The sequence below is a fragment of the Erigeron canadensis genome, chromosome 1 (genome assembly GCF_010389155.1).
Source record: "Erigeron canadensis isolate Cc75 chromosome 1, C_canadensis_v1, whole genome shotgun sequence".
In the NCBI taxonomy this organism is placed as follows: Eukaryota; Viridiplantae; Streptophyta; class Magnoliopsida; order Asterales; family Asteraceae; genus Erigeron; species Erigeron canadensis.
Genome location: NC_057761.1, coordinates 34,727,608 through 34,740,192, shown reverse-complemented (window position 1 = coordinate 34,740,192; position 12,585 = coordinate 34,727,608). Strand labels below are relative to the sequence as shown.

At 32.2% G+C, this 12,585-nt stretch overlaps 1 protein-coding gene across 1 annotated transcript; it reads left to right on the top strand.

Annotated features, from left to right (window-relative positions):
• The first annotated feature begins 11,303 nt into the window (after positions 1-11,303).
• Positions 11,304-11,972, top strand: LOC122590845. Its single transcript, XM_043763024.1, has one exon. It carries the CDS (start codon positions 11,304-11,306, stop codon positions 11,970-11,972), a length of 669 nt encoding a protein of 222 aa, XP_043618959.1.
• Positions 11,973-12,585: the final 613 nt, after the last annotated feature.

Sequence of the window (12,585 nt, the reverse complement as noted above, 5' to 3'; positions counted from 1 at the left end):
CGATGATTGAAAAAATATGTCAACTTTAAGGTCAAAATTGTAATTTTTTCACTTAAGGGACGAAAAGTAAAAAACGTGCAAACTTTAGGGACGAAAAGTGTAATTTACTTTATAATATATTGAACTTAAAAAATCTACATACAAAGCAATAGGGATGTGCACGGTTTGGTCAAAACCGGCCAAACCATTTAAACCGAGGTATTTAGACGGATAAGTTGGTTTTAAATCAAAATTTTGAACCGTCGGTTTGTTTTTTCCATAAATCATTTGTATGGTTTGGTTTTGATTTTAGATATTATACAATCCGGTAAAACCAAACCGGACCATTGAGTTATAATAATTGTAAGTTTATATTTATATTAATATTAACGAGAGAAAGTGTTCGCGCGTTGCGGCGTTAAGATGGTGGGGTGATAGGTCATAGGAGGTGATAAGTCATAGAGTATGATAGCAAATGCTTTAGCTGTACGGGCTTCGCCCTCGGATTTAAAAATTCGTCGAAAGTATATCGAATGATATCTCTACTGAAAGAGCATGAAATTGTAAGAACACTTATACAAGTTTTTATAATTTATCGATATACGGTTTTTGAGATAAAATATTTTAAATGAATTTGAAGAATAAAATGGTTTATGGAGAAGAAAGAAAAAATAATAAATGGTTAAGATTTGAGGAGAGAGAAAAAATGAGTGGTTGAAATTTAAGGGTATTATAAGTATATTAGGTATAGATGTTTAAATTAGTGAATAAAGAAAGGGGTAATTTAGGTTGTACAAATCATCTTTTGAGATTTAAAAAAAAAAAAAAGACAAAATGCTTTTATAAGATAGTATAGATAGATAGATATAGATAGTTAATAATGTAAATTATATATACTTATTGCTTGTTAAAGTTGTAGACATGATATCGAATCTTAAATTGTTATGTTTGAATTGTCTAATATTATAAGACTATTTATAAATATTTTTTGATGTCATGATATCGAATCTTAAATGCCACATATAATTTTATGTTTTTATACATTTAATTTTAAAAGAAAAAAAATTAAAAACCGTTTACCATTCAAACCAAACCGGATTAATTGGTTTTAGTTGGTTTGGTTTGGCATAACAATTTGGACGGATTGGTTTAAAAAAATCATGAAACTGTATGTATTGGTTTGGTTGAGATTTTTTGCTAAAACTATCCAAACTGGATCATCCATATCCCTACAAAGCAAATCTTTACTACATTATAAAATATTTGCTCCTTCTATTTTTTCAACTTTAAGAAGTTGAAAACCTCAAATTACTGAAATGACTCAACCCAAATGAAAGCGTAATTATTGAAAAAAAACACAAAACCTTATACTTTATACTTAGAAAAATACGGCAATTTTTCGCGAAAAATCAAAATGTTGCAATCCAAGAAAAGACACTTGTAGTGTTCTTAAAATGATGTAAATAGACTACTATATAAGTTTCAGGACCCAAAAAGGTCAAACGAAGGCTCGGGAAAAAACAAGGTTCGAGATCAGTGGAGCACGACCTTTGTACAGGGCAAGAGCCGTGCTCTGTGACACAGAAGTCGTGCTCTGTGACACAGAGGTCGTGCTTTCTGCTGTACACCAAAAACACTCCTTTTGACGTTTTTCAACATTTCGACTCAATTCCAAACATTCCCAAGCACTATTACTGACTCAAATAAGATCATATCAAGCGAACAAACGTTTCATAAGCTTACATTAGATAACATGTACATTTCAACATAAGTAGGGCATGTTACCCCTTTCATCACGTAACCCAAAACTTTCATTTGACTTCCAAATTTAACAAGACTAGTTACCATTACCCAAAATGAACATGATACATAACCACAAGATTCAAAACGCCAAGATTGTATCAAGAGCCAAAGAGGTGGAATGAACTAAGCCTCTAAACCAAAAGTGTGTCATTCAACCAAGAATGACCTAATACCTTCAAATGTCTTGCAAAGGTCAACTTCAAGCTCTAACCAATTCTTCCAATTCAACCACACTAGTTCCTTCTTCCGGAACTACCTATAAAAGGGGTAAACAGCTAAAATTTAAGCAAAGGCTTAGTGAATATACTTGCATACATTTACGAACACGAAGGAAGGCAAGTGCAAAGACTTTCACATGTAACCTATGACACCGTCATGTCACATTTACACTCACTTTGCAAACTATCAACACATATATGGATCCATATAAGCTAAACAACATAATCATGATCATTTATCGGGGTTCTTAGGCCACCGGAGGTTCTTAGGCCTCAATCAATCAACTATCGGGGTTCTTAGGCCCCGGAGGTTCTTAGGCCTCATAAACTATGCCCCACATGGGCTTAACGCCAAACTAATTACCATGCTTGGAACATTCACATCTCATGGTAATTGGCCCAACGTATATAGAAAGGTATGCAAATATACTCACCTCCTCCGCGTCAAAGACAATAACGCTAAACGATCAAGCACAAGCAAGCTTCAACCTATGATCATACTGTAAAATGCATAAGCTTACATTCACAACTATGACTAGTTCAACCTAGTCACACTCAATCACTACCCTTTTCCTAAACCCAAACCCAACCTATTTGTCATTGAGTTACTTCCATTCTTAAAATTAACATTAAGTAGTTCAACCTACCATTTTCATCCATAGTTCATTAACTAGCAAAAACTCATATTTTCTCATAAACTCAAATTATCACATAACCTTATCAATTTCATAATCAAATACATCATATAACTCAATGACAACTAGGTTAACTAAAGAATTGGGGAAAAATTAACCATAATTCAAATTCTAGTAAAAACCCCCAAAGTGGTTCATCCATGAACCCTAATTTTTCAATAACAATAGAAATAATGAAATAGAAATCAATACCTCAACATTGGAGGATAATAACTTAGGTTTTTAATTCCCAAATTTCTCTCTTTTTCTTATTAAATTTCGGCCACCACCTAAAATCACCAAAGCCCTAAATTTCAAACTCTCGAATGGAGATATATTGATGGTGATGATTGTTAAGATAATTTCTAGTCTTGGATTTGAAGGATTAACACTTGATTTTGGAAAGAATAGAAAGGAATTGCATGAGGGAATGAAGATGAAGGCAGTGGAATTATGAGTTTGAAGAAAAGAGTATGTGGCTGGCACATTTTGGGGGTGCCACGACCCACTTCAAAAATTGTGGGTATTTTACCCGCTATCCGCTAAAGTTCCAACTAAATTAACCCCATATCCAAAAATAAAATACTAGGAAATTAATTTAATGTCAAAACTATAAAAAGGGGTTAATTTCTTTTACCTTAAAATCTTTGGGGTGTTACAATTACTCTGTCAACTACTCATTTTTTTTCCCTTCTCAAATCTCAACCACTAATTTTTTTTCTCTTCTCTATAAATCATTTTATTTATCTACTTTATTCAAAATCTTTTATCTCAAAGACCATACATCGATAAATTATAAAAATTATATGGATGTTTTTAAAATCTCATGTTTTCTCATTAAAGATGTCTTTCGATATATTTTCGATGAATTTTTAAATCCGAGAGGGGGGTCCGTACGGTTAAGGCATTTGGCTATCACACTCTATGACCTATCAACTCCTGTGATCTATTATACTCTATGACCTATCCTCCTACCATCTTACCACGGCAACACGTGGATACTTTCTGTCCTATATAGAAATGTTCTTCACATCTCTCGGTTCTCAACGACTCACTGTCTTTTTTTTTGACTTGATGCATGACAACGAATTACTTTTGAGTGGATAAACATAATATAATTTAACTTTATGAGTAGATCAATTTTATGGTCAGATATAAATTTATAAACAAGGGCTGCAAATTACATATTTAAAAGTAAATGAAAACTATATCTTGTGATCTATACGGTGGACGTTTTAGAGACTAAACAGTACCGGTTACCTAAGGATTTCCGCCTTGTATACTTTTATTTTGTTAACTTACAGTAGTGAAGAGATATTAATATTAATAATATTAATAAACTTATACACAATGCATTTTTGGATAACAACATGATATGTTTAATTCAAGAATATTAGATTTAACTCTTATACTAAAAAAGTGTTCATGTTTAACGAGAATCTCATACATTGATCCTTTTAAATTAAAAGCCTCATGTTACATATAACTTTAGGAAAATGCTAAAGGAAGCCCTTAGTGTTCCATTTAACGTGCATAAAAAGTTGTACATTTCCATATTAGATGTCGGCTCTCTAATTTTTATGATAAATGTACAACTAATTAATGCACTTTAACGAAAGCCCCTTATAGCTTTGTTTAGCAAAATCCATAACTTTATACAAGTTGGTTGACCCAAAACAATAAAACAATACGGCCATAAGAAAGGCATGTGAAGGACACATGCTCGTTTGACGATTATTTATTTTATCCATTTATGAGTCTATGACTAACGCACAAGCCGAAGGCCCATTTGGATAATATTAATTTGCACTGTAGATAGTAGAAGATATGCTTAATTTATAAAGATAATAGTAGTCTAATTAGATTAGAGATTTCCAAAAAAAAAAGCCTGACCCGACAAGAAACTTTGATTTCCGATGAGAATACTCGATATTCGAACTCCTTCGGCGCATGGACTGACTCGATATCAATATCTATATCTATATACTTATAAGTGATTAGTTTTGAATTTATATTCCACACTTATATCAACTAAATTTGTATTTATGTTCAACAACTTGCACATCCATTTCTCAAACCATCGAGAATAAGTAATATCCTTTATCAAATCATACGAGTTTTGGTAAATAATTTTGAAAAATCACTATCTTTTCGGGTCAGGTTTCGGGTTCTGGGCATGATTTTATCCTCGATAAGGTACCGATGAATGTCGAGTCGGGGTCAGGTCGCATATTTTTTTATCGGGTTCGGTTTCGGGTTTGGTACTACGTATCCGCTCCAAGTCCGACCCATTGTCATTCCTAAATAAGATGATGACATATAAAAAAATAAAAATGTAAATTTTAAACTTTTTTTAATTGAAATCCATATGTCATTATCTTGTTAGCTTTAAAAGATTTTCCGACTAATATTTATATATCATTTTCCATATAATAATACTGTATTACATTTTCCGGCCATCTACTAGCATTTAGTTCACTTCACGTGGATAATGGAAAGTTTATTGTAACACGTATTTGTTATAATTAAATGTTTAGAAAATAAATAGTTATTACTAAATTTGGATAGATTTAATAATTAAGGAGCTAGTGAGGATTTAGTTTAGTTAGGTTCAAGTAATTAAAAAATCTCCATGTACTCTTTCAGATCTCTCCTTCAAGCGTAGGTAGACAGGCCCTTAACGGCTTCAATGCTTCATCCTTGCATGCAGTTGTGAATTGCTATTGAGATGCAAACCTTACTTTGATTAAGAAACTGTTAATTTGAAATTTTCAAGCATAAAGGAGGCGTCTAGCCATTTTTTAGGAATTAAAACTTTTTAAGTTCATAAGGTGTTTGTATATTTTTAGTCTAATTGGATTAACTTGTTTGATCAGTAATGTTATAATAATACATCATATAGGTTTGGAGGTGCGGAATACACGCTTATTTGAATTTATTATGACCTAAGGTACGAGGGTCTGATCCGGGGACAGCTCCCCTGGGAGCGAGGTCCGAGGGGTGGCAGCCCCTGGTGGGGTCCAAGGGGCAGAGCCCCTGGCTGGGGTCGATTTTGGAACTTGCTTTTTTTCTTGATATTTCCGTCATATTGCTTTAGTAAAAATCTCTTCGAAAATTTAATTTTCAGAAGTAAAAGGGCTGATTTTGTCAACTTATGAAACTTGGATAATTAACTGCCATCTAGACAGGTAATAGGCCAAAACGTTATTATATACATCCCGTAATTGTTTTCCTGATCATCTTCTTCCTTATTCTTTTCTGGTTCTTTCTCTCAAATATATGCACACAAATTCTTAATCTTTGATTGTATCCGATTGAATAGTTTGGGTGAACCGCCAAATTGGTTCAATCTGAAAGCGATTACATGTTTTCAAGGATCATTTATATCTGGTTATCGGTTCGTTATTTGCGTAATTCCCCAACATAAGGTGCGTGATTTGAACCGAAAACTAAAGAACGTCCAACTTCAATTTACAAGTAGTTATTCACATGTCGAAGTATCATAGCTAGGCAGCTATTAATGGGCTTATAAAACACATCCACAAGTACGAATGCATATATGATCCAACAACAAGGTATAGAAGGATATTGCTTTTAATTAGATATATAGGCCCCGTTTCTATAAATAATGTATGAAGCACCCTCGTAGCTAAACAAAGATCCTTATGCGCAAATAAAATATTTATTAACAATACTTACTAGCCATTTAAATCTTTACAAACGGGAACATGCCAATTACATATGTCTTGTGATATACTTCATTGAATTGAAGTAACACATAGATTATGAATTAAGTTCAACATCGAAGTTGATATGGTAACCACTTTCGGAATTTGGAATTTTTCGATAATTGTAGTAGAAATTTCTTCGAATAGCTAAGCAACATGATCTTTAAGTGACCTGTCTTGAAGTTTTTACTCATATTGATAGTGATCACGTCAATATAAACAAAATCATTATCAACACTAACAAAATTCCGTAAATGTTCAAGTAATCTCTCTCAATAATGACAAACTATAAAACTCAAAACCTTTGGATATATGTTAGCACTAGCACACCTCTATTGACTAGTGAAAAGTCATCAAACTCCCGTTTTAAATTAATTTAAAATATCTAAGTTGATTATCTTGATTATTTCCTTATTTTGCTTTGAGTTTTTTTTTTTTTCTCTTTGATTTGAGCTTCCGATACATACATTCGCCATCTTAAATCTTTTTTTTTTTCCCGTATAACAGTGATATGCGGATTTCGAAAACTCAGAATTCTCGAAAGCCCCTTTAATAATCAACTCCAACAAATGTTACAAGTGAAATTTAAAACTTAGTGAATTTCTCCAAAGTCTAAAACCATACCAATAAAACACCAATCCATTGGCTCACCGTCCTAAATCTTGACATATCTTTGTTATGTATTAAAAAATTTTAGTGTTTAATTCCCTCAAATCTCATACAATAAACCCGTCTCCCTAATATACTTCTATACGATCAACGCATCTAACGACTAACAAATATGATATATGAAAAAGACCTTTAATGAATTAACTTACAATAGATATCAAATAACTCTTAAAATAGTTCAATTACCCTCTTATACATCAATAACCAATAAGTTTTTTTTTTTTTTAAGTATGTGAGACATCCCGGCCATTGGATGTGACTATGGATATTAATCCTTCATTGGCCAATATAGATGCTCACTTGAACTTTGGAAAAACTTTATAATAGATATGAAGATGAATTTAGTTAATATTTTGTACGGAGTAGATATGAAGATGAAGTATGTGACATTTCATTGGATGTGACTATAGATATTGATCCTTCATTGGCCAACATAGATGCTCACTTGAATTTTGGAACCCGTCCCACCACATATTGGTTCCACTATTCGATCGTACCTTAAAGTTTGTCTAGTAAAAGTTTACATCTTAAGAAAAAAAGAAATCAAAGTTTCCAGAAAGCATGTAGCTGATATTGACTATATTTAAAAAAGAAACTAGTTTTTTACCCCGGGTGTTGCCCCGAAAAATTAACATAACTATATGTTATACAACGTGCATTACAAAAACGTATTATAAAAAAATATTATTACACAAAGAATAAAAAGTGTAGCAATAAGTTTTTTGTTATAGCGGTAAGTATACCATAGTATTATACCCATCCATTGTATAATTATCGATCGTTGTCGTTGGTTAGCAAAAATAAAGAGTAAAGTATGGATTCTTGATCATTACTTATTTTGATAACAAAAAAGACGATGAAGAATGTTAGAAAGAAAGAAGAAGATTCATAGAAATGAAAAAACTGTATGAGAGTTCTAGAAGTATAATAGATAGGGTGAAAGTTGTAAGAAGTGAAAAATTAGTCGTAAATGTACCATAGATAAGCTTGTCTTAAAAAATATATATATATATATATAGGTTTTAGGTAAAATAAAACAAGTATTAAAGTAAAACAAATAAAACAATAGCGTTCTCTTCACTAAAATCACCGTGCATCATGAAGATCATCGTGCATCAACTAGTTCGTGAATCTTTGTGCATCAATTTAACCATGATCTAAGGGTCAAGATCTTGTCTTATTTGTTTTACTTTAATACTTATTTTACAATACCCAACCCCTATATATATATGGAAAAGTGAGTATGGGGTTGTTCCTCATCTAAGCTTAGATGGGAACCCTTCACATACAAATATTTTATTATTTGTTTGAATTTTAAATAAATACATGGCCCTCATGATTTTTATGATTAAATATATATATATATATATAGGAAAAAGTAAGTATGGGGTTGTTCCTCATCTAAACTTAGATGGGAATCCTTCACATACAAATATTTTATTATTTATTTGAATTTTAAATAAATACATGGCCCTCATGATTTTTATGATTATAAAAATCAAATGTGAGGGGTTCCCCATCTAAGCTTAGATGAGGGACAACCCCATACTCACTTCCCCCATATATATATATATATATATATATATATATATATATATATATATATATATATATATATATATATATATATATATATATATATATATATATATGGTAAAGTTATTTTGAGAACCCTTTTTTTTTACGAGAACCTTTGAGAAAACTTTTCAAATCAAGCCCAACCGATAATTGTACTTTACATGAAAATTGTTTTTTGATTGTTTTCTGAATAACTTATGCGTAACTTTGAAGTTTATAACTGTATGGAGCATGGATTATCATCCGTTATACAATTATGTGGAGATTTGGATTCTTGATCACATGTGCACGAATATTACTATGATCGATCACATGTAATCATAGCAATATTCGTGCACATGTGATCAAGAATCCAAATCTCCACAACACTGTATAACGGATGATAATCTATGCCTCCACACAATTATAAACTTCAAAATTACACATAAGTTATTCAGAAAACAATCAAAAAATAATTTTTATGTAAAGAGTAATCATCGGTTGGTGGCAAAAGACTAAAAGTACAAAACTTCTAAGTAGAAAGTTTGTGGCAAAACGAAAAAGAAATGAAACTTGCATGTCAAAACGAAAAAGAAATAATTACTTTAGATTAGATTAAAACAATTTCTAACATTTCGTAGCGAAAAGAAATATTCTAAAAGTTTGGTGACTAAAGTAAAACAACATTAAAGATTATTTTAGAATAAGTTTGTGATAAAAATAGAGAAATCAAAAGTTTAGAGGTTAAAATAAAATAACATTAGCCAGAGGGACTTTAGTTGTTATACATGTAATATCAAAAGTTTTTGTCTAGATTAAACACAAAAATTTACATCTAATTTTAAAAAAAAATAAATTAGGTTATAGTACGTGGAGGATGACGACGGAGGTGCAATAGAGTAGGACACGCTATGTGATAAATGATAAATTCTCTTAAAATAATAGCCTAAAAATCCTCCTAGCTATTAGATTGAGATATGTGGCAAAATCAGGGGATGAGATTAGGAAAGAAAATTAAGTTTCTAACATTTGTCATATTATAAAGCTTTTAGGAAGATTTTTAGGTTATTCTTTTTGGGGGATTTATCATTGCCCAAAAAATAAATTAACTTTTAAGAAAAACTTGGATCAAATAACCAGATAACATCTTATATGTATATCTACCAATAAACTAAAACTAGATTGAGATGTTATTGAAATGACACGTGGCATAATAATTGATTGACACGTGTCGTATTAATTTATTTATTTTATTAAATTAGCTTCTTTTATTGTATATAGATTCAATTTCCTTATTAGACTTAGAATTAAACTCTAACCATTAGCTATATATAAACACATTATAACATTATTTGATTTATTGGTTTCTCATTAATAAAATTGTCTCTTTTCTTTCTCAATTTTTTAACTCATATTGCTTATATTAGTTATAATAAGTTAATAACATGAAAGACTTCATAAAATTGAGTTTACGATCCGAAATCACAAGGCTATTTGTCGTCATCCTGTATGCTTACAAGTTCCGAATTTGATGTGATTTTAATAATTTAAGGTAAATCGAAAACTTTAACTAAACATATATCATATTTATCATTATTGTTTATTACTTTATCTTAGTTTCGATCATCGGTTTACTTTAACCATAATTTATTTCATACTCGCGAATCACCACAATTTATTTCATACTCACGAATCATGTAAGAGGCATATTCGAATTTCTTTACAATATAATCTATATAGTTACCGTATATCATACGGGTATTAGAACTAGTCAAATTAATAAAATCGTTCATACTATCGAATATAATTAAGAATTAAGAAAACGTGTACAGTATAATTTTACAACAGACCAATAGATAAAGTAATAAAATAATATATTGGCAGTTGTTTACTTTAGAGCAAATTTGAAGTAGTTTTTTTCTATCGAGTTACATTTGGTTTAAGAAAAAACCACTGGATTAGCTAAGTTAATCGATTTTAAATACATCGTATAATTGACATATGAAGTGGGTTTATTAGGCCCATTCTTATAGGTTGTCTAACCCCGTCCGACGCAAAGCAGGTTGACGACGCTAGTAGCACAAGCTGCGTCTGCTTGGCGTCCGAGGGTTTCTTCCAACATAAACGTGCGTTTGTGCTTGTTGTAGGGCCGATTTGTGACGTTGCCGTTGCAAAAATAAATTTAAAAAAGAAAACACTTTTTCAATTTTTTTTTAAAAAACTAACGGTTAGTTAGCCACTTTTGTTTTTTGTTTTTTTTTTTAAATTTCCCACTCCTATTTATGTCACTTTCACACTACTATTTCAAATCACACTACACATATCTTACTCATTTTCAAAGCATTTCAATCACACACCACCACAAAAAAATGTCTAGTTCATCATCAGCATCATCCTCCTCTAGCGATGATTACGAATCAAACGAGTACGAATCAATCAATCGGGCTGTTACGCAATTGAATGCAGCTATCAATCCCGAGGCCATAGGCGCCTGTCTTAGCGTTATATTTGACGAAGAAGAATATCAAAGCCAAAAAGCTTCAAGTTCTTCAAGACCCAAGTTGACTAGAAGGGTGATCCATCAAGATCACGTCGGTGCCGCAAAACTTTTATAAGATCATTACTTTGCGCCTCAACCAACTTACCCACTCGACATGTTTCGTAGAAGGTTTAGAATGCGAAAGGAAATGTTTCTCCGCATAGCGCGAGATATACACTCCTTTAACAACGTTCAACCGCTACGGAAACACTTTCAGTTTTTCCACAAAGGCGCAACAGATGCTTCTGGTCGTCCCGATTTTAACATTTTCCAGAAATGCACTTCTGCAATACGCCAGTTAGCGTATAGTTATAAGGCTGATGCTTTGGATGAGTACTTGCAAATGGCGCAAAATACGGGCTACCAGTGTTTAGACGCTTTCTGTAAGTGTGTGATATACCTATATCGTGACGAGTACTTGAGAAGGCCAACAGAAGCAGATATCGAGCGGTTAACTGCTAAACATGCTAAGGTTCATCGTTTTCCTGGTATGTTTGGTAGCATAGATTGCATTCATTGGGGTTGGAGGAACTGTCATGTGCCATGGCAAGGGCAGTACACGCGAGGTGACAAGGGACATCCCACAATCATGCTTGAAGCGGTTGCTTCATATGATTTGTGGATCTGGCATGCTTACTTTGGCCTTGTTGGTTCGAACAATGACATCAACGTCTTCAACGAATCAGATTTGTTCGACGATTTGCTTCAGGACAAGGCTCCTAAAGTAGAGTTTTCGGTAAATGGTAGCCAGTTTGGAAAAGGGATATTACATTATTACCTAGCAGATGGTATTTATCCTGAATGAGCCTTTCTTGTGAAGTCTTTCAAGTGCCCAATGGACCCGAAAACTTCCAAGTTCAAAAGATACCAAGAAGCTGTAAGAAAGGATATTGAGCGAGCATTTGGGGTACTTTAAGGTTGTTGGCAGATTATTGAACAACATGTGCGGCTATACAGTGTAAACAAGATAAAACGTATCATGTTATGTTGTGTGATTATGCACAACATGATCGTTGAAGATAACGGGCGGGCAATCACACAGTTTGAAGAAGAGTTGATAGCTAATACTGTTCTTCCAACCCGTACATGGACTGAAAGGTGTTCAACCTAGCTTCGTAACTACGGGAAGTTGCGCGATAGAAGGGCTCATCATGAACTCCGCAATGCTCTGATTGAACATGTTTGGAACCTCCCGAACACGGTCGTCAACGTTGATGCGTAGTTTTTTATTTCATAATAATGTGATATTTAACATTTTATTTAATTTCTGTTTTTTAGTTTAATGTTTGATTTTAAAATAAATGTAATGTGTTTTAAAAGTTGTTGTTTGTTTAATTTTGTGAAAAATAAAAATGATATAATAAAATAATAGATAAATAGTGGAAGGAGTGAGAGTTATAAGAAGAAGGTGTTCTTGG

What these genes read in the sequence shown, in the direction of transcription:
- LOC122590845 (XM_043763024.1), top strand. Translation starts at nt 11,304, where the DNA reads ATGCGAAAGGAAATGTTTCTCCGCATAGCGCGAGATATACACTCCTTT.